The following is a 21,700-nucleotide window of genomic DNA, read 5'->3' as shown; positions in this document are numbered from 1 at the left end:
TGAACACTGAACCCAAGATTAAATGGCTTTTTAAGATTAAAAGTCAGGTCAAGTTCAGATGGTTTGGACGTGTTCAGAGGAGGGATGGCGAACGTAGGAGGCTGAAGTTAGAGGAAGTCTAGAGGAAGACCAGAGGAGGTTTGTGGACATGAAGGTTCAGAGGTGTGGAAAAATAGTTTGGCCACTTAAGATGATAATATGATGATGATAATATCCCGCAGACTAAAAACTCAGTGTTTGGTTTTCATTCTATAACATGATGTGGCAAACTACCTGGAATAAAATAATTTATTTGTTAAAAAAAAGTTTTTCTTTCATTTTGTCCCCCTTACGTAGGCGGTGGAGAAAGGGTTAGGCTTATTGACATATAGAGACTTTTAGTTGGTGCAGGGCACAAAAATAAGGAATCAGTAAAACAAATCTATAGGAAGTTGGAGAAATCTAGCTGTATCACAAATGAATTCCTAATTAAGGATCATTATGGCACAATTTCACAGGTTTTTTAATTCGCTTGGATGCTTGTGCTTGAACATTTGAGAGTTTCCCCGCGTTACCTGCAGGTGGCGGTAAGTAGCTTTCTACCCTCTGTCCAAAACCAGGAAGAAGAAGAAGACCGACTCCACGGTGTTTTTTCCTGGGTGGATGGCCTGCTCTTTATCTAGCCTGTCAAAACTGCACTGGAAGGAGAGCAACGTGGGATAACGTCAGTGAAAAGTGTGTGAAATCCAACAAATTCCTTGGTTTAATGTAAATGTCTGGATTACAGGATCAGCCGAGGAGTCACTTATCTCACGAGGCAGTAAGAATAATAGATGTTATTGACTACACGGCTATCAAGGCTCCAGGAGTAACCACGAGTATGAGCTAATGAAAAACTGTGTTTACTAAGAAACATGTCCAGCTAATGGTAGGTCAAGTACTCATGAGTAAGATTGTGTAACGGCGGTAAACTGACCGGAAATCGTGGAAATATACTAACCGAGCATGTGATGTTGAAAGCTATATTTATCAATGTTAACTTTACTCAGGTGACATGTAACGTTATTTGAAATCCGAAACGGCTGTATTGGTGTTTCTAAATATAGGTTCACCGTTGCCGGTGTTATTAACCAGATTTACCCTCCACAGCTTTAATATCTTTTCTAAATGTGCTCCCTGAAAGTCAAGCCACCTTCACGGCTAACTGCTCTCGGTGCAAATAACTAACGCAAAGTCGCATCCTGGCAAGTTAACAGGCAACAACAACCAGATCGAGTCAGGCCGAAACCGATCATAATTTGAGTTATTCGTCTGAATATTTTTATAATTTGGCAGTTGTTATTGTTATTATACGTTTTTTTCGTCTCTAACTTGCGTTGTGCTGATCGGAACTATGCACTTTGCACCAACTATAGGGGTTAGAGTTTGGGTTTTGCTTTTCCGGTGTTGAGCTTTAATGCATACTTGCATCCTGCCCGTGTCTGCAAACAGCTAATGCACAGAGTGTCGGTTGGTTTAAAAAAAAAAAAAAAAAAAAAAATTGAAGCAGAGTTTCTTCATGTTGATCAACTGAAGCTTATATTTAAAGATGCAGTACCAGTCAAAATTTTTTTTGTATCGTTTCCTGAAGACATCAAAACCATGAATGAGCACATTTATAGTTATGTATGACACAAAAAGAGTGGTTGGTCATCCACCAGCCTGGGTAGGACAGCTTTCCGCAGTGACATGTTATCCCGGTCTGGGTTTTTCGTTAAGTGGGACCCATCATTTTGTTTTTCAGCTGCCCTCATGTACCCCCAGGCTGTGTAAGGGCTATTTGAACAAGAAGTAGTGATAAGAGCGCTGTGTCAGACGACCTGGCATCCACAATCACCCGACCTAAACCCAACAAAAAGCTGGGGACACGCTGAACAAGTTTCACTGTCTTTACAGATTTTGAAGTACACACTAACAAGACTGGCTTCAGATTTTTGCTTGACGGTCTGAAAGACCGGGGATCACACATGTAACTACTGCGCCTGATGAGGGATCACAGACAGTGATTTGTCAAACAAGTTAAACCCAAGAAAAGGCGACAGTTGCTGTCGCACTCGTTCTGCTTCCACTCAATTCCTCTCTCCTCCATTTCCTCCATTTCTGTGGTTCAGGCTCCCTTTGTTGCCACTTTTCCTGCTACTTCCCGTCGTCTCCTTATGCCATTTCCTGTGTCCTACTCCGTCTTTCTCATTGGCTGTTAGCAACACGTGTTTGCAGTGGGGTCGGCAAACGGTTCACAGCGATGGCGTCCAGATTTGGCTCAAAAAACTGAAAATTGTAGGGCAAAAGAAAACTTTCCAAAGCAATTGTGTATTTCCTGGCCACTGCCGTTGGTGGCACGTCTTCTTTTTGGCAAAAGCCTTGGGTATGAGCATGGTTAATATTGGCTAATACCATTTTACCACCAGTAAATCCTTACATCCTTTGTACTGACACTATTTACTCTTTAATATTTCTTGCGTAGTCTGAATGAAAAGGCCAGTACAATGACCCAATTTGGCTGAATCAGAAGGAATTTTCAATTTTGTCATTTTTCGGTTACTGTTGGTTTCTGGTGGGGACAGAAAGAAAAACTGAAGTGTTTTGAACCAGCAGAGAACAGGACTTTAAGATTATTAAATGTCTCATTGGTCAAAAGGTTCAAAACACTGAGTTGATGGTGATGGTTTGTTTTAAGTTGAGTTTTCTAGGTCTTACAGATATATTGCATCCTTAGTTAGCATTTGTTCAACCCCTATTATCTACCTTAAACTACTGCATTACTCTGGAGGTCTGTTTTGAAATGTTGACATTGCGTCTAATTTCTTTGCGCTGCTTGTTTTATTTGGCAGATCCTGTTCAGATTTTATAACTGAGCGAGTGACTGAGACGCGGACAAGCCAAGAGAGAGAATCTACCTTCCCCCTTCAGGACGTCTTGTCTCCTACCCTCTCTGAAAAGCATCTGCCACCATGAATGAAGTCAGTATAGTCAGAGAGGGCTGGCTCCAAAAAAGAGGTGAGGACCTTGAGAATCGCCATGGTTTTATGTAATCTACAGTGAAATAATAAGGCTCGTCAGACAAAAAAGTGTTACGACGTTTACTTTTTTCATTAACATCAAGAATAATAAAGGTCATCTTAAAATTGCATTAATGTGGATTGAAATAACTGCAAATTACATTTTTTCTTTTCTGAACCAAGGTGAATATATCAAAACATGGAGGCCCAGGTATTTCATCTTGAAAAGCGACGGTTCCTTCATAGGCTACAAAGAGAAGCCTGATTTAAATGACCAGACCTCCCCACCTCTGAACAACTTCTCTGTGGCAGGTCTGTTTTCAACAGCCTTTACTTGATAGAAACTGCACTCCACTTTCCCAAATTATCAGTAGGACTAATGGATGTTTATGCAGTTCTTGACCCAGTGTTTAATTAATTGGATCAGCTTCCAGTAATAGTGAATTGTAAATGTTTCTTTTTTTACAGAATGCCAAATAATGAAGACTGAAAGACCCCGACCCCACACATTTGTCATCCGTTGTCTACAGTGGACCACTGTCATTGAACGTACTTTTCATGTGGAAACCAATGAGGACAGGTAAGGTTACAGTTATGGAATGGGGCCTAAAGTGCATGCTCTCTGCTTTCGTTTGTGGGTTTTCCCATTCAAATTAGGGAAAGAGTTCTTCAATTGCAGCTCTATAACACGTAGACTCGGTATTTCTAACCTATTTCTAATCTGTGAGATAGTCTATTCCATCTATTGAAATCTGAAGAGGGCATCATTTGCATCGTGGAAGCTCCCAGTGGAAGTGACACAGGCGGTCCTTTGGACCTGATTGTATAACTTTTATAATTGGACGTACCCTGTCTGCTAATATTCAGTGTGTTTGTTATAGTTTTTATGGCCTGCTCAATGTAATGCCTGCTGTCTTTCCTTCTCTAGAGAGGAGTGGATGCGGTCAATTCAGTTTGTGACAAATAGTCTGAAAATGCGGGAACAGGAGGAGGAGGAACCAATGGATGTGTTCGGATCCCCAAGCGAAAGCCTGGAAGAGATGGAGGTGGCAATGTCCAAAGCTCGCATCAAAGTGGTGAGAAGATCATACTGATGCGAATATTGACACCACCAAACGCAGTGTGTTCAGGAAAATGTTGCAGATCTGCTTCACTGTTTAGTGCGAAAGTTTCATTTGAAACGAATAAACCATCTGGTCTGGTTTCATTGAACGCAAACATGAAGAAACCATCCAAATGAGATTCCTCGCCAAACGAGGGCCCAAGGACACTTAATGGACAACATGATCTACCATTAAAATGGAACATAATGAGGATATGTTAGATTAATCTATCTGCCATTTTTCAGATTAGTTAAATGATCCTTTGGTTAACCACTGACTAATAACCCATGTAATCTAATTACACCTTTTTTATTTCATTGTAGCAGTTTTTACAATATTCGTGACAAGTTATTGTCTTAATGATGTGTTTATTGTACAGACGATGAGCGACTTTGAGTACCTGAAGCTGCTCGGCAAAGGAACCTTTGGGAAGGTGATTCTTGTCAAAGAGAAATCAACTGGAGTACATTATGCCATGAAAATACTGCGCAAAACAGTCATTATAGCCAAGGTAAGTAGGAGACTCGTACATATTTGAACACATTTCCTGTCATTTAAGCTTTTTGCTGTCAGTACCGAAACATATTCAAGATCTATTCATATAATGAATTGCTTCCTCCTCAGATATGCAGTTATAATGTCTTCAATGATGCTCATAACCTTAGCCAACTGGTTTCATTATTACCAAAATCAGAGACTACTGCGTTTCAGCTGTTTGAAAACTTTAACACTTTGCTGTACTCACATAAAGGTTCACGTTAAACCATTTTGTGCTGTGCACTCTCAGTGCTTCTGATTATGTGTTTGTTGGCAGGATGAGGTGGCCCACACAGTTACAGAGAGCAGAGTGCTACAGAACACGAGACATCCGTTTCTTACGGTGAGAAATTACCCGCTTGCTTAGGGTTCAAAAACTCCACATCCGTGGTGAACCAGCATTTTTTTTTTTCTGTAACGTAAAACAAATCAAAGATGATTCAAAGCAGAACTTTGATGAAGCTTCATTTTTAAAAATAATGCAGCTCCTCAAATAATGTGTCTGAACAGCCTTTTAACACACTGCTGTGTTAGAAGCTTGAGTTTTTGGCTTCTCAGCAGTTTTGGAGAGATGTTCTTGCTGATGTCACTGTAGTAGCTAAACAAGCAGCCCTGGGACCAAAAGGTCACAGGTTCCCCTCCCCCTGTGTCCATGACAACGGCTCTTCAAACTGAAAGGTCACTGTATTGAGATGAGAGGCTCTTGAAAAAAGTGGTCAGGTGGTTCGTAAGCCTCTGATTCACCTGTTTTCAGCAGTCTCAATACCTATATATATTTTGCAATTCTGATCATTCTCTTCCAGGCATTGAAATATGCCTTCCAGACACACGACCGCCTGTGTTTTGTAATGGAATATGCCAACGGAGGTGAGGTGAGACCTCACATGCACACATCAGTTACACGGAGTTGCACTCACGTCACTCAGTTTCTCCCGCAAGCTCATACAAATTTTCCCATGTAGTTCTTGTGACTCCGTCTGCTCTTTTTGTCCTTCAGCTTTTCTTTCACCTGTCACGTGAGCGAGTGTTCACAGAAGACCGGGCACGTTTCTACTGTGCTGAGATCGTATCAGCGCTGGAGTACCTGCATTCACGTGACGTTGTTTACCGTGACCTGAAGGTAAATAAAGTTCCCTGAGTTAGCATCTTTCTCGCTGCCAGTGAAAGTGTAGGTCGATAGCAGGAAACTAACAAATTATAATCTGTCTTTACATCTTGTGTATTATAATTATGCAGTAATATTACATCATCAGAATATTGAATGTGCTTCTCACGTTCCTGTGTCACAGCTGGAGAATCTTATGCTGGACAAAGACGGACACATCAAAATCACAGACTTTGGTCTCTGTAAGGAAGGCATTACACCAGACGCAACCATGAAGACCTTCTGTGGAACTCCTGAATATTTAGCACCTGAGGTAAGGCGCTGATTGTTGAATAAAGTCAAATTTATTGCCACAATTACACACATATAAAAACCATATGGGCAGCTGTCATTTCTGATATATTTTTTACCTTCATTTACCTTTAGCTTGTTCTCAGTTTAACCTGTTTTCACTTTATAAAGAGTAAAATACGTTCATCATCTCATCCTGTTACATAGTCAAAGCAACTTTGACAGCATTGACAGCCTCAAGTCTTTGTGGGAGACCTTTATTTTGGATGTTTATCCCATTCTCTTGGCAGAAGGATTCAAGCTCAACCAAGTTGAGCATTTTCTCCCAAGAAGCTATATGTAAATGCTAATGCTCAGCTGAGGTTGGGACGCTCCTGGACTGCCATGGAGTTTTCTCTGAGCCACTGTTATGTTTTTGTGGTGACATGCTTCAGGTTGTGGTTTTGTTTAAATGAAAACTTTCCACCCAGCTGGAGATCCAGTACTCTGAAAGTGGTTTAGCCCGTCACAGGTGCAACCATCATGTTCGACTGGTGGAGATAGTACAGATGAGGCAAGGATCAGTTCCTTGTTCCCACCAACAAATACAAATACCAACCGAATGCCTACAAATGCTTTCTGTATGAACTGTACATGGTCTGGTGTACAGCTCATATTGGTGTCACATGGTGATCAGCTAGAAGTTTATGGGAATTGTTAAGAAATCCTAATAATGGGAAGTTAAAATATCTGCTCTTCCTCAGGTCCTAGAAGACAATGACTATGGCCGAGCAGTGGACTGGTGGGGTCTGGGTGTAGTCATGTATGAGATGATGTGTGGCCGCTTGCCATTTTACAACCAGGATCATGAGCGTCTGTTTGAGCTCATCCTCTTGGAGGAAATTCGCTTCCCCAGGAATCTGTCGCCTGAGGCTAAGTCCTTGCTGGCTGGCCTGCTCAAGAAGGACCCTAAACAGAGGTATTTGATCAGATGTATCCGGTGTGTACATCGCTTTTGGAAATAAAAAAAAAAATAAAAAAAGTCGTGTTTCTCACATGCTCTGGTTTGAATTGACAGGTTAGGTGGAGGTCCCGATGATGCCAAAGAAGTAATGAGTCACAAATTTTTCATCAGCATCAATTGGCAAGATGTGGAACAAAGAAAGGTAAAATGTTCTCAGCCAAGAAGCGAAATTAAGGTTTATTTTTAGCCACAGGCATTCAAAGGAATTTCAAGCTGACTGCTTAGTGATCCTGTTTATCTGGAATTTCTAAAAATATGTTCACACCATCACCCATTACTGTTCTGGTAAATGCTCAGTGTAAATTGGTGTTTGTGGGTAGTGGCTGTGCTACACTTGGTGACGGTTTCATTTTTGGTTTGGGTTTAAAATATTTCCGCACCTTTGGGTTTATGCTTTATTTTTTTGGTAATTGGCAAACTGCCAAGATGCAAAGTGTCCATCTGTTCTGAGGAAATTGAGTCATCGCAGCTCTAGTTATGACATGTACATATCGCAAAAAAACTGACAACTCGAGACCATGTGACACATTTTCATTGTCATTTTGTCAGTTCATATGAATGTGGTATAAGAAAAAAAAAAGTCAGCATGTTAAATCATTTTCAATAGTACTGCAATTTCTTCTACTTACTGGGTTTAGTGGCAGGATACAGTCAACCTTCTCTGTAAACATTCACTGGCAATGCAGTCATTAATTAACCCTGCACGGTGGTGTAGTGGTTAAAACTGCCACCTCACAGCAATGAGGTTATAGGTTAGCCCTAGCCTGCATCTCTTACAACTCTTGGTAGAAGCTGAACCTCCAGTGGAAATAAGACCTGTGCCACTTCTTTCACAACCTTGCACTTGTGGGGCAACTGTGCCTTAGTAGGTAGAGTGGGTTGTCCAGTAACCAGAGGATTAGCAGTTCAGTCCCTGGTATGTGGGCCAGACACTGAACCTTCAGTTCCTGCCAACATGTGTTTATGCGTAAGCACTTGGCTAAACTCCAATAAAGGACTATAAATGCAAATTAACTTACCATTAATCTTCCCTGCCTCCCTTCCTCAGCTGACTCCACTCTTTAAACCCCAAGTGACGTCAGAGACGGACACCAGGTACTTCGACGATGAGTTCACAGCACAAATCATCACACTGACTCCTCCAGACAAGTGTAAGTATCCTCTAACCCTAGGCACGGCTTTTAATGTCGTTGACACAGTGGACTGTTTTTGGGCTGCAGTATCACGACTGACTTTCACTGTTTGTGTTCTTCCAGATAACAGTCTAGACTGCGATGACCCCAGCCACGAAGCACATTTCGACCAGTTCTCCTATTCTGCTAGCATAAGGGAGTGATGGCGTCTGTGCCTTGCAAAACACACGACACAGGAAGACCCAGGCCACATCTCTAACAGCAATAGAATAACCAGAACCCCTTTCAACCACACTACAGACAAAGCTTGGCCGCAGTGCCTGTACTATATCAAAGACTTCTGTACCTCACGTTACTCATTTATACGATTCAGCAACACAATCAGAACTCTGCTGGTAACGCCATCAGAGGGCCTGTCAACACACAGGTCCTTCATCATGTTCGAAATGGCTGTTACCACTTGGTGATAGGATTTATATGAGGGAGGAAGAAACGCCAGATTGTAGGGTGTTTGCTTTGGTGGGCATGCATGTGGGTTTCAATTTTTCCTTTTGAAGAAAAGCCATCAAAATCCAAACTGAATGTCTTCACTTGAGTTTAAATGAGACTGTCAGGATGAGGTTTTGTTTGTCCTTATATGCATCAGAAACAACAGATTGATTGAAAACACATCATGATTCAGTGTCTTCAAGGAGGAATTGAAATGTGCTGTCTATTTTTAAAATGTATGCAATGAAAAATCACTTGTATGTTAATTTCTCTCTCGTCTCAGATTGCTGTGTCACAAGTGCTGTTTCCAATAATTGCAATAAGCAATTAATGGAAGCTGGGAACACCTTAATGCACAATGTGTATGTTTTTTTTTTGTTTGTTTGTTTTTTTAAACAATGTTTCTTAATTCTGTCACCCTTCTGATCTTTCTTAATCTGTAGCCATGTAATTTAAGAGGTGATTAAGAGGTAGTTTTTCCCCACTGGGCACATGTTCATGAACTCATGGACGTATATGCGCCTGTCAGAATTTTCACACAAGTCCTGAAAGTAGACAAAGAGAATTCAGTTAAAAAAAAAAAAAAAAAAAGAAATATTACGTGTGTGTATTTGTGTGTTGAGGGAAATGAGCGCAAACGTTACAGTTGAATTGAGAAGTTAGTGCACCTCTAGGATTACAAGTTCATTTCAAGGTCCATCTGTTCACAAGTGTTTCCAACTAATGTAATGAGACTCGTGTCATTCAGTGCCTTGTTCTTTAAAATAAAACAGGGATTTTTCACAGTCTGATCTTCACAGCACGTGGATTGAGCTTTCTGAGGATCTCAGGAGTGGCTGACCAATTAAGATCACTCTAAATGTAAAACGCATAATAGTATGAGAAGTCACAAACGAACCCAGGGTAACATACACACAATTAGGAGCCTCTCTCCCATTGGCTAATGTGAATGTTCATGAATCCACCATCAGGGGAACACTGAACAACTCTGAGCAAGGACAAAGCCACTGCAAAATGCAAAAAGAGCGTTTCTGGTTGCAAAATAGACCAAAGCAGAATTGTTTGTTTTAAATGAGAGGTGTAGTGTTTGTCCTTGCCTTTAAAAAGGTGCTTTCACATCTGTATTTAGTTCAGATTCAGGGAGAAATTTTAAGGACCCCAACGAATCCACTGAAAGTTTACCGAGACGCTCCTGGTTTCGAACACAATGTGAAAGCAGGAAAATTTTCTTACGTTATAACAAACCAAATTGAATGTAATATTTTAATGCCCTTTTGGCCTCTGAATCCGTTGACTTTTTTCAGTTATTATTATTTGCTCATTTAGTTCCAGTGCCTCCAAACATCAATGTGCTTCTACATATAACTGTACAAAAAGAATATGGTCCTGATATTTTGAGTTTTGGTGCAGTGGTAGCCTGTAAGGATTTTTTTTTTTTTTTTAATTCTATTTTTCATCTATTGCATTGTGAGTGTGAATCTGTACATGAAGCAGCAGTCAACCCTGTATTGGTGCAACCCTGTTGTGTAACTGTTGATAAATAAAGAGCTGATGCAGGCATGTTGCTAAACATCCTCTTGCTGACAGAGTCTCCTACCACATATTAAAATAAGATAAAGAACATTAATATGCGAGTGTTGTTTATTCATATCTGATTCAAAGTGGGTATACGATAGGTATGCAGATTAAGTCAATTCAGATGGTTTATAGTAGTTTTTGGTGTTTTATTGTAGTAGTTGGGAAGTTTACTACTTGTGGTAGTGCATTGTCAAGCGTCTCCAATTGACCCAGCATAGTTAAAATGATGGCTCCATGCTCTTATCTGTGTTTACAGTGTCCTGGCTCCCTCCTGTGGCTGTTTGGTGACCATCATATGGGATGGAGCTACGGAATAGGTTCCTTGTAATAAATATAAACACACACAATACACACAATACATATAAGGTAAGATGATGCTTTATTCATCACATTAATTATTTTTGACAGTTTATGCAATATTATTATTTTTTTTTAATTTAAGCATCAATATGTGCACAGTTGTCCTTCCGCAAAACATGCTATTCTTTAGGCATTTTCTTAATTTATCAATTTTCATATAATTATCAAATGGCATGGCATAATTGTACACAAAAACCAGATTAAATGTTTTTATAATCTTCTATCTTTTTATAAGACAATTTAGACTGTAAGATATTTCACAATAATCTGTAGACTATAAACAAACCTCACACCAGTCTGATGAAACAACACATGTAGTAGTTTGATTTTATGCATCACAATTACAAATTAGGAAAGTATCTCAGTTATACACAATCATTTCTAGACAATGTTACACTAACTAAAAATATATTATTGAACTATACTATCACACACACGGTGGAATAAAATTTAAGAAAATAAGACAAAGACAGAATCAGCCACAATGAGAATGACAGCGATCATGACGAAGTCCCGTCTCTCATCTCTCCTTGTTGACAGCATGAACAACAAGGACAGCAGCAGCGGTAGCAGTAATGCCTGATCTGACAGAGTAATCCACTGGGAGCCACTGGAGCTGCTTCAGTTCTTTCTACCATCATCTGTTCTCCTCTGTCATTATCTGAGGTTTGCTGTGTCTCCTCCACTGTTGTGCTCCCAACTGTTTGATTGGCTTTGTCACTCATAACCAGTGTCCTAGGCAATTTTTCTCTGATGTTGAGTTTATCAATCTCACTGAGAAGGGACACTTTAAGTTGTTGGAGCTCGGTGTATTTCTCATTAAATGATTTGTGGCATAGATCACGATCGCTGTGAGATAAGGTATCTTTACTTTCTAATTGTTCCAGTTTTGTCTTCTCCATTGGCGTCTTTTCTTTAGGTAACAACGTTCTCTTAACACACTGGCTGATTACCTTCAGTCTTTTCTCCAGGTTTTTCCTAAGGTCTTGACCTCTCCGCTTGATCTGATTAATTTCATTTCGTTCCATTCGAGTGTCTTTCCACATGTTTCGCAAACAATCTTTTTTGAGCATTTCCTCATCTTTGAAATCACCTTTCTCTTCCAGCAGCCTTGAAGGCCCCTGTTTTTGTTTATTTTCTGCTTCATTTTCAGCTGCTGTGAATAGACCCTCCCTTTCAGGGATCAAGTACTCGCCTTGATCTTCCTCAGACTTAAACAGACTTTCACAACTGTCCTTCTGAACATCAGCTAGTGAATCTTCAAGGTTTTGTTGTAATGTGTCCTTTTTGTTTACCATAGCCTCACTTTCATTAAGCTGTTGTAGGTTAACTCTTGGTGTTACTACTGATTTCATTTTATCCATAAATTCATCTTCTGTCGCATTAAGCTCATATCTTTCTCCTTCCATTCTATCCTTTTCTATCTGGATTTGTCTTCCTTTTTCTATGCTCTTTATTTCAGCTTCAGCGTCTTCTTTCTTCATGCTGAGATTCCTCAGAACTTCCAATTCTTGTCTTTCTGACATTACAATGTTCTTAATGGTGTCCAGCTGTTGTTTCTGTCTTTTAAACTCAACATCTTTGAGTTTATGTTCGCTTTGTTTTAAGGTAATAATGTTCCTGACATTCTCTACATTTTCTCTTTCTGTCTGAACCTGAAGGATCAGTTTTTTAACTTTCTCACTCTCTCTGTTTATCTTATTAATCAGGTTATCTGCATGTTCTTTCTTCTTCTTAAGATCTGTCTTCGCGATTTCTAACTTGTCTTTTTCATTTTTTAGGAGACTTTCTTTGTTTATAATGTCAGTCGTTCTGTCCAAATTGTCTCTATCTGGTATCACCACAGTTTGTAGTTTATCAGTATCTTGTTTTTCAGACTCTGGTATTGGCTTCCATTCATTTTTCATGTCTGCTTTCTGGGTAACCATATCTGACAGTATACTTCTCAGACCTTCCTTTTCTCCCTGTAACCTTTCAATGTTACAAGCAATCTTTCCATCAGTGTCTTCAACAATTTTCTCCAATACTGCTTGAAGTTTAAGAATACCTGCACTCTTTTCATGCAGTCTGACCACTTTCTCTGTTAGATCCTTACTCATTCTTTCATAAAGGTCTCTCAGATTTGCTCTCAGATCTTCCACTGATTTCATTTCATCCATGAGTTGATCTTCTCTCTTTCTCAGCTCAGACCTTTCTTCTTCCATTCGTTCATTTTCAGACACAAATTTTTCTTTTTCTTTCTCAAAGTCAATCTTCATTTGACTGAGTTGTTCTTTTTCTGCGGTGATATTTTTCATTGTACCTTCAACCTCTTCTTTCTCCTCCTGAAGATCTTTCTCCAGAGCTTTCAGTCCTTCTCTTTCTGTAAGTACACTGACCTTCATGGTTTCCAGCTGTTGTTTTTTTCCTTTGAAGTCAACATCCTTGAGTTCTTCTTCTTGATCTTTCGAGGTGAACATGTTCATGACTTCATCTGTCTGTGTCTCAACATGAACTTTCAGATATTTAATTTTAATTTTCTCTGTATTTATCTCATCAAATAGGCTTTCAGTATACCTGTTTTTGTTTTGTAGCTCTGTGTTTGTGGTTACCAACTTGTCTTCTATGTTTTTAATATCTTCTTTCTCTTGTTCTATCATATGGACTTCTTTCTTGCTGTCAGATTTCCTCTCTTCTACATCCAGTTTTTCCTTGTAGATCTTCTGAGCCATTCTTTCCACATTGTCTCTATCTGATATCACCACAGCTTTTACTTTTTTCTTGTCTGCTTTCTGGGCGACCATTTCTGACAGTATACTTGTCAGACATTCCTTTTCTCTCTGTAACCTCTCAAAGTTACAAGCCATGTTTTCCTTCTGTTCATCAGTGTCTTCAACCATTTTTTCCAGAACTGTGTGCAGTTTAAGGACATCTTCATTGTTTTGTTGCAGCCTGTCCACTTTGTGTTGTATATCTTTACTCATTCTTTCATAAAGGTCTCTCAGATTTGCCCTCAGATCTTCCACTGATTTGATTTTATCCTTGAGTTGATCTTCCATCAATTGGAGCTCAAACATTTTATTTTCCATCCCTTCCTTGTCGATCACAAGTAGTTGTCTTTCCTTCTCAAAGTCAATCTTCATCTGAGTGAGCTGTTCTTTTTCTATGTTGATGCTTTCCATTGCAGCTTCTTCTTTCTTTTTGCCGAGGTCCTTCTCCAGAGCTTCTGGTTCCTCTCTTTCTGTAAAGACCTTCAATGTCTCCAGTTGTTCGTTTTCTTCTTTGAACTCAGCACCCATGAGTTCTTGTTCTTTTTGTTTTATTGTCAACATGTTCATGACTTCATCTAGTCTGTCTCTTTCTGCTTGAAGTTGAAGTTTCAGATCTTTAATGTTGCTTTTTTCTGTATTGATCTCATCAAACAAGCTTTCTGCAGTTTCCTTCTTGTTTTGTAGCATTTTACTTGTGATTTCCAACTTGTCTTTTATATCAACGATTTCTTGCTTCTCTTGTTCCAATAACTTGATTTGTTTCTGGGTGTCAGACCTCATCATCTCCAAGTCCAGTTTTTCTTTCTTCATCATTTCAGTCTCTCTGTGAAGTTCCTCTCGATGTTGTTTCAACTCAGCTTTCAGTTTATCAATATCTTGTTTTTCTAACTCAGCCTTTTGCTTCCATTCATTTTTCTTGTCTGCTTTCTGGGTGACCATTTCTGACAGTATACTTGTCAGACATTCCTTTTCTCTCTGTAACCTCTCAAAGTTACAAGCCATGTTTTCCTTCTGTTCATCAGTGTCTTCAACCATTTTTTCCAGTGCTGCATGCAGTTTAAGAACATCTTCATTGTTTTGCTGCAGCCTGTCCACTTTGTGTTTTATATCTTTACTCATTCTTTCATAAAGGTCTCTCAGATTTGCTCTCAGATCTTCCACTGATTTGATTTTATCCTTGAGTTGATCTTCCATCAACTGGAGCTCAAACATTTTATTTTCCATCCCTTCCTTGTCGATCACAAGCAGTTGTCTTTCCTTCTCAAAGTCAATCTTCATCTGAGTGAGCTGTTCTTTTTCTATGTTGATGCTTTCCATTGCAGCTTCTTCTTTCTTTTTGCCGAGGTCCTTCTCCAGAGCTTCTGGTTCCTCTCTTTCTGTAAAGACCTTTAATGTGTCCAGTTGTTCGTTTTCTTCTTTGAACTCAGCACCCATGAGTTCTTGTTCTTTTTGTTTTATTGTCAACATGTTCATGACTTCATCTAGTCTGTCTCTTTCTGCTTGAAGCTGAAGTTTCAGATCTTTAATGTTGCTTTTCTCTGTATCGATCTCATCAAACAAGCTTTCTACATGTTCCTTCTTGTTTTGTAACATTGTACTTATGATTTCCATCTTGTCTTTTATATCAATGATTTCTTGCTTCTCTTGTTCCAATAACTTGATTTGTTTCTGGGTGTTGGACCTCATCAGCGCCAAGTCCAATTTTTCTTTGTTCATCATTTCAGTCTCTCTCTCAAGTTGCTCTTTGTATTGTTTCAACTCAACTTTCAGTTTTTCAGTATCTTGGTTTTCTAACTCAACATTTTGCTTCCATTCATTTTTCTTGTCTGCTTTCTGTGTTCTCATATCTGACAGTACACTTATCACACCCTCTGTTTCTCTCTGTAACCTGTCAAAGTTACAAGCCACGTTTTCCTTCTGTTCATCAGTGTCTTCAACCATTTTTTCCAGTGCTGCATGCAGTTTAAGAACGTCTTCATTGTTTTGCTGCAGCCTGTCCACTTTGTGTTGTATATCTTTACTCATTCTTTCATAAAGGTCTCTCAGATTTGCTCTCAGATCTTCCACTGATTGCATTTTATACTTGAGTTGATCTTCTCTCCTTCTCAGCTCAGACCTTTCTTCTTCCATTCTTATATTTTCTAACCTATATTTTTCCTTTTCTTTCTCAAACTCAACCTTCATCTGACTGAGCTGTTCTTTTTCTGCATTGATGATTTCCATTGCAGCTTCATTTTTCTGGTTCTGGAGGTCCTTCTCCTGAGCTTTTAGTTCTTCTCTTTCTGTAAGTACACCGACCTTCATGGTTTCCTGTTGTTCGTTTTCTTCTTTGAACTCAGCACCCATGAGTTCTTGTTCTTTTTGTTTTATTGTCAACATGTTCATGACTTCATCTAGTCTGTCTCTTTCTGCTTGAAGCTGAAGTTTCAGATCTTTAATGTTGCTTTTCTCTGTATTGATCTCATCAAACAAGCTTTCTACATGTTCCTTCTTGTTTTGTAGCATTGCACTTGTGATTTCCAACTTTTCTTTTATGTCACTGATTTCTTGCTTCTCTTGTTCCAATGAATCGATTTGATTCTGGGTGTTGGACCTCATGCGTTCCAACTCCAGCTTTTCTTTTTTCATCATTTCGGTCTCTCTGTTAAGTTGCTCTCTGTATTGTTTCAACTCTGTTTTCAGTTTATCAATATCACATTTTTCTATTTGAAGCTTTTCCTTCCATTCATTTTCCATTTCTGCTTTCTGCGTGATCATATCTGACAGTATACTTATCAGGCCTTCCTTTTCTCTTTGTAATCTCTCAAAGTTACAAGCCATATTTTCCTTCTGTTCATCTGTATCATTAACCATTTTTTCCAGAACTGTGTGCAGTTTAAGGACATCTTCATTGTTTTGTTGCAGCCTGTCCACTTTGTGTTTCATATCTTTACTCATTCTTTCATAAAGGTGTCTCAGATTTGCTCTCAGATCTTCCACTGATTGCATTTTATCAATGAGTTGATTTTCTCTCCTTCTCAGCTCAGACCTTTCTTCTTCCATTCTTTCAATTTCAAACAAACATGTTTCTTTTTCTTTCTCAACATCAATCTTCATCTGAGTGAGCTGTTCTTTTTCTGCACTGATGTTTGTCATTGCAGCTTCAACATCTTCTTTCTTTTTCCCGAGGTCCTTCTCCAGAGCTTTCAGTGCTTCTCTTTCTGCAAGTACACTGACCTTCATGATTTCCAGTTGTTGTTGTTGTTCGTCTTTGAACTCAACATCCTTGAGTTCTTGCGCCTTTTGTTTTAAGGTCAGCATGTTCATGACTTCATCTAGTCTGACTCTATCTGCTTGAAGCTGAAGTTTCAGATCTTTAATGTTGCTTTTCTCTGTATTGATTTCATCAAACAAGCTTTCTACATGTTCCTTCTTGAATTGTAGCATTTTACTTGTGGTTTCCAACTTGTCTTTCATATCATTGATTTCTTGCTTCTCTTGTTCCAATAACTTGATTTGATTCTGGGTGTCGGACCTCATGCGTTCCAACTCCAGCTTTTCTTTCTTCATCATTTCAGTCTCTCTGTTAAGTTGCTCTCTGTATTGTTTCAACTCTGTTTTCAGTTGATCAATATCACATTTTTCTATTTGAAGCTTTTCCTTCCATTCATTTTTCATTTCTGCTTTCTGGGTAATCATATCTGACAGTATACTTATCAGGCCTTCCTTTTCTCTTTGTAATCTCTCAAAGTTACAAGCCATATTTTCCTTCTGTTCACCAGTGTCTTCAACCATTTTTTCCAACACAGCGTGCAGTTTAAGAACATCTTCATTCTTTTGTTGCAGCCTGTCCACTTTGCGTTTTATATCTTTACTCATTCTTTCATAAAGGTGTCTCAGATTTGCTCTCAGATCTTCCATTGATTGCATTTTATCCTTGAGTTGATCTTCTGTCAATTTGAGTTCAGATATTTTATTTTCAATCCTTTCCTTGTCGATCAAAAGTATTTGTCTTTCTTTCTCAAAGTCAATGTGACTGAGCTGTACATTTTCTGCGTTGATACTTTCCATTGCACCTTCAACCTCTTCTTTCTCCTCCTGAAGATCTTTCTCCGGAGCTTGCAGTTCTTCTCTTTCTGTAAGTACACTGACCTTCATGGTTTCCAGTTGTTGCTTTTCTCCTTTCAACTCAACCTCCTTAAGTTCTTGTCCTTTTTGTTCTACGGTCAACATGTTCATGACTTCATCTAGTCTTTCTCTATCTGCCTGAAGCTGAAGTTTCAGATCTTCAGTGTTGGTTTTCTCTGTACTGATCTCATCAAACAAGCTTTCTGCATGTTCCTTTTTCTTTTGTAGCATTTTACTTGTGATTTCCAATTTCTCTTTTACATCACAGACTTCTTGCTTCTCTTGTTCCAATAACTTGATTTCTTTCTGGGTTTCGGACCTCATCAGCTCCAAGTCCAGTTTTTCTTTTTTCATCATTTCAGTCTGTCTGCCAAGTTCATCTCGGTGTTGTTTCAGCTCAACTTTCAGTTTATCAATATCTTGTTTTTCTAACTCAACCTTTTGCTTCCATCTATTTTTCATGTCTGCATTCTGGGTGATCATATCTGACAGTACACTTATCAGGCCTTCCTTTTCTCTTCGCAATCTCTCAAAGTTCCAAGCCATATTTTCCTTCTGTTCATCAGTGTCTTCAACCATTTTTTCCAGTGCTGCATGCAGTTTAAGAACATCTTCATTGTTTTGCTGCAGCCTGTCCACTTTGTGTTTCATGTCTTTACTCATTCTTTCAAAAAGGTGTCTCAGATCTTCTCTCAGATCCTCCACTGATTTTATTTTATCCTTGAGTTGATCTTCTGTCAACTTGAGCTCAGATATTTTATTTCCCATTCTTTCCTTGTCAATCAAAAATAGTTGCCTTTCCTTCTCAAAGTCAATCTTCATCTGAGTGAGCACTTCTTTTTCTGCGTTGATGCTTTCCATTGCAGCTTCTTTCTTTTTGCCAAGATCCTTCTCCAGAGTTTTTGGTTCTTCTCTTTCCGTAAAGCCCTTCAATGTTTCCAGTTGTTCATTTTCTTCTTTGAACTCAGCATCCATGAGTTCTTGTTCTTTTTGTTTTAAGATCAACATGTTGATGACTTCATCTAGTCTAACTCTATCTGCTTGAAGCTGAAGTTTCAGATCTTTAATGTTGCTTTTCTCTGTATTGATCTCATTAAACAAGCTATCTGCATGTTGCTTTTTGTTTTCTAAAATGGCACTTGTGATTTCCAAATGATCTTTTAAGTCACAGATTTCTTGCTTCTGTTGTTCCAATAAATCTGTTTGTTTCTGGCTGTCAGACCTCATCAGCTCCAAGTCCAGTTTTTCTTTCTTCATCAATTCAGTCTCCCTGTCAAGTTCTTCTCTGTATTGTTTCAACTCTGCTTTCAATTTGTCAATGTCATGTTTTTCTAACTCAACCTTTTGCTGCCATTCATTTTCCATTTCTGCTTTCTGGGTGATCATATCTGACAGTACACTTCGCAGGCTTTCCTTTTCTCTTTGTAATCTCTCAAAGAGACAAGCCATATTTTCCTTCTGTTCATCAGTGTCTTCAACCATTTTTTCCAACACAGCGTGCAGTTTAAGAACATCTTCATTGTTTTGTTGTAGCCTGTCCACTTTGTGTTTTATATCTTTACTCATTCTTTCATAAAGGTGTCTCAAATTTCCTTTCAGAACTCCCGCTGACTTCATTTCGTTCATAAGTTCATCTTCTCTCTTTCTCAGCTCAGACATTTCTTCTTCCATTCGTTCATTTTTAGACACAAATTTTTCTTTTTCTTTCTCAAAGTCAATCTTCATTTGACTGAGTTGTTCTTTTTCTGTGTTGATATTTTTCATTGCACCTTCAACCTCTTCTTTCTCCACCTGAAGATCTTTCTCCAGAGCTTTCAGTTCTTCTCTTTCTGTAAGGACACTGACCTTCATGGTTTCCAGTTGTTGTTTTTCTTCTGTGAACTCAGCATCCCTGAGGTCTTGTTCTTTTTGTTTTAAGGTCAGCATGTTCATGACTTCATCTAGTCTGACTCTTTCTGCTTGAAGCTGAAATTTCAGATCTTTAATGTTGCTTTTCTCTGTATTGATTTCATCAAACAAGCTTTCTACGTGTTCCTTCTTGTATTGTAGCATTTTACTTGTGGTTTCCAACTTGTCTTTCATATCATTGATTTCTTGCTTCTCTTGTTCCAATAACTTGATTTCTTTCTGGGTGTCGGACCTCATCAGCTCCAAGTCCAGTTTTTCTTTCTTCATCATTTCAGTCTGTCTGCCAAGTTCATCTTGGTGTTGTTTCAGCTCAACTTTCAGTTTATCAATATCTTGTTTTTCTAACTCAACCTTTTGCTGCCATTCATTTTCCATTTCTGCTTTCTGGGTGATCATATCTGACAGTACACTTCGCAGGCTTTCCTTTTCTCTTTGTAATCTCTCAAAGAGACAAGCCATATTTTCCTTCTGTTCACCAGTGTCTTCAACCATTTTTTCCAACACAGCGTGCAGTTTAAGAACATCTTCATTGTTTTGTTGCAGCCTGTCCTCTTTCTGTTTCATGTCTTTACTCATTCTTTCATAAAGGTGTCTCAAATTTCCTTTCAGATCTTCCACTGATTTAATTTTATCCCTGAGTTGATCTTCTATCAATTTGAGCTCAGATATTTTATTTGCCATCTTTTCCTTGTTGATCAAAAGTAGTTGTCTTTCTTTCTCAAAGTCAGTCTTCATCTGAGTGAGCTGTTCTTTTTCTATGTTGATGCTTTCCATTGCAGCTTCTTCTTTCTTTTTGCCGAGGTCCTTCTCCAGAGCTTTCAGTTCTTCTCTTTCTGTAAGGACACTGACCTTCATGGTTTCTAGTTGTTGTTTTTCTTCTGTGAACTCAGCATCCCTGAGGTCTTGTTCTTTTTGTTTTAAGGTCAGCATGTTCATGACTTCATCTAGTCTGACTCTTTCTGCTTGAAGCTGAAATTTCAGATCTTTAATGTTGCTTTTCTCTGTATTGATTTCATCAAACAAGCTTTCTACATGTTCCTTCTTGTATTGTAGCATTTTACTTGTGGTTTCCAACTTTTCTTTCATATCATTGATTTCTTGCTTCTCTTGTTCCAATAACTTGATTTCTATCTGGGTGTCGGACCTCATCAGCTCCAAGTCCAGTTTTTCTTTCTTCATCATTTCAGTCTGTCTGCCAAGTTCATCTTGGTGTTGTTTCAGCTCAACTTTCAGTTTATCAATATCTTGTTTTTCTAACTCAACTTTTTGCTGCCATTCATTTTCCATTTCTGCTTTCTGGGTGATCATATCTGACAGTACACTTCGCAGGCTTTCCTTTTCTCTTTGTAATCTCTCAAAGAGACAAGCCATATTTTCCTTCTGTTCACCAGTGTCTTCAACCATTTTTTCCAACACAGCGTGCAGTTTAAGAACATCTTCATTGTTTTGTTGCAGCCTGTTCACTTTGTGTTTTATATCTTTACTCATTCTTTCATAAAGGTGTTTCAGATTTTCTCTCAGATCTTCCACTGATTTCATGTCATCCATGAGTTGATCTTCTCTCCTTCTCAGCTCAGACCTTTGTTCTTCCATTCTTTCAATTTCAAACAAACATGTTTCTTTTTCTTTCTCAATGTCAATCTTCATCTGAGTGAGCTGTTCTTTTTCTGCACTGATGTTTTTCATTGCAGCTTCAACATCTTCTTTCTTTTTGCAGAGGTCCTTCTCCAGAGCTTTCAGTTCTTCTCTTTCTGTAAGGACACTGACCTTCATGGTTTCTAGTTGTTGTTTTTCTTCTGTGAACTCAGCATCCCTGAGGTCTTGTTCTTTTTGTTTTAAGGTCAGCATGTTCATGACTTCATCTAGTCTGACTCTTTCTGCTTGAAGCTGAAATTTCAGATCTTTAATGTTGGTTTTCTCTGTATTGATTTCATCAAACAAGCTTTCTACATGTTCCTTCTTGTATTGTAGCATTTTACTTGTGGTTTCCAACTTTTCTTTCATATCATTGATTTCTTGCTTCTCTTGTTCCAATAACTTGATTTCTTTCTGGGTGTCGGACCTCATCAGCTCCAAGTCCAGTTTTTCTTTCTTCATCATTTCAGTCTGTCTGCCAAGTTCATCTTGGTGTTGTTTCAGCTCAACTTTCAGTTTATCCATATCTTGTTTTTCTAACTCAACCTTTTGCTGCCATTCATTTTCCATTTCTGCTTTCTGGGTGATCATATCTGACAGTACACTTCGCAGGCTTTCCTTTTCTCTTTGTAATCTCTCAAAGAGACAAGCCATATTTTCCTTCTGTTCACCAGTGTCTTCAAC

At 38.7% G+C, this 21,700-nt stretch overlaps 2 protein-coding genes across 4 annotated transcripts in view; one reads left to right on the top strand and one right to left on the bottom strand.

The window, feature by feature from the left end:
- Positions 1 to 571: 571 nt before the first annotated feature.
- On the top strand, positions 572 to 10,305 carry LOC125020875 (RAC-beta serine/threonine-protein kinase-like). 3 transcript variants are annotated; one of them, XM_047606458.1, is made up of 14 exons: positions 572 to 714; positions 2,850 to 3,015; positions 3,201 to 3,329; positions 3,486 to 3,597; positions 3,946 to 4,093; positions 4,500 to 4,631; positions 4,935 to 5,000; positions 5,461 to 5,529; positions 5,655 to 5,777; positions 5,947 to 6,075; positions 6,797 to 7,011; positions 7,111 to 7,198; positions 8,105 to 8,207; positions 8,313 to 10,305. In XM_047606458.1, the coding sequence occupies exons 2-14, from the start codon at positions 2,970 to 2,972 to the stop codon at positions 8,390 to 8,392; spliced, it is 1,440 nt and encodes a 479-aa protein (XP_047462414.1). In that variant the 5' UTR covers positions 572 to 714; positions 2,850 to 2,969; the 3' UTR covers positions 8,393 to 10,305. The 3 variants fall into 3 exon arrangements, with proteins under 3 accessions (XP_047462414.1, XP_047462415.1, XP_047462416.1); XM_047606459.1 differs by having other exon boundaries at positions 652 to 799; XM_047606460.1 differs by lacking the exon at positions 572 to 714 and adding an exon at positions 770 to 907.
- LOC125020878 (golgin subfamily B member 1-like) overlaps positions 10,122 to 21,700 on the bottom strand; it is a 13,989-nt gene continuing 2,410 nt past the window's right edge. The window contains 1 exon segment of the mRNA XM_047606462.1: positions 10,122 to 21,699. Coding sequence (XP_047462418.1) covers positions 11,117 to 21,699 — 10,583 coding nt within the window. The 3' untranslated portion in view covers positions 10,122 to 11,116.

Source organism: Mugil cephalus, chromosome 15, assembly GCF_022458985.1.
Source record: "Mugil cephalus isolate CIBA_MC_2020 chromosome 15, CIBA_Mcephalus_1.1, whole genome shotgun sequence".
NCBI classification, from domain to species: Eukaryota; Metazoa; Chordata; class Actinopteri; order Mugiliformes; family Mugilidae; genus Mugil; species Mugil cephalus.
Note: the sequence above shows the minus strand (reverse complement) of the source record. Positions and strands in the feature narration are given on the sequence as shown.

What these genes read in the sequence shown, in the direction of transcription:
- LOC125020875 (XM_047606458.1), top strand. Translation starts at nt 2,970, where the DNA reads ATGAATGAAGTCAGTATAGTCAGAGAGGGCTGGCTCCAAAAAAGAG. An exon ending in CCAAAGCTCGCATCAAAGTG is followed by an intron (nt 4,094 to 4,499) that starts GTGAGAAGATCA and finishes TTTATTGTACAG; the next exon opens with ACGATGAGCGACTTTGAGTA. An exon ending in CTGAATATTTAGCACCTGAG is followed by an intron (nt 6,076 to 6,796) that starts GTAAGGCGCTGA and finishes GCTCTTCCTCAG; the next exon opens with GTCCTAGAAGACAATGACTA.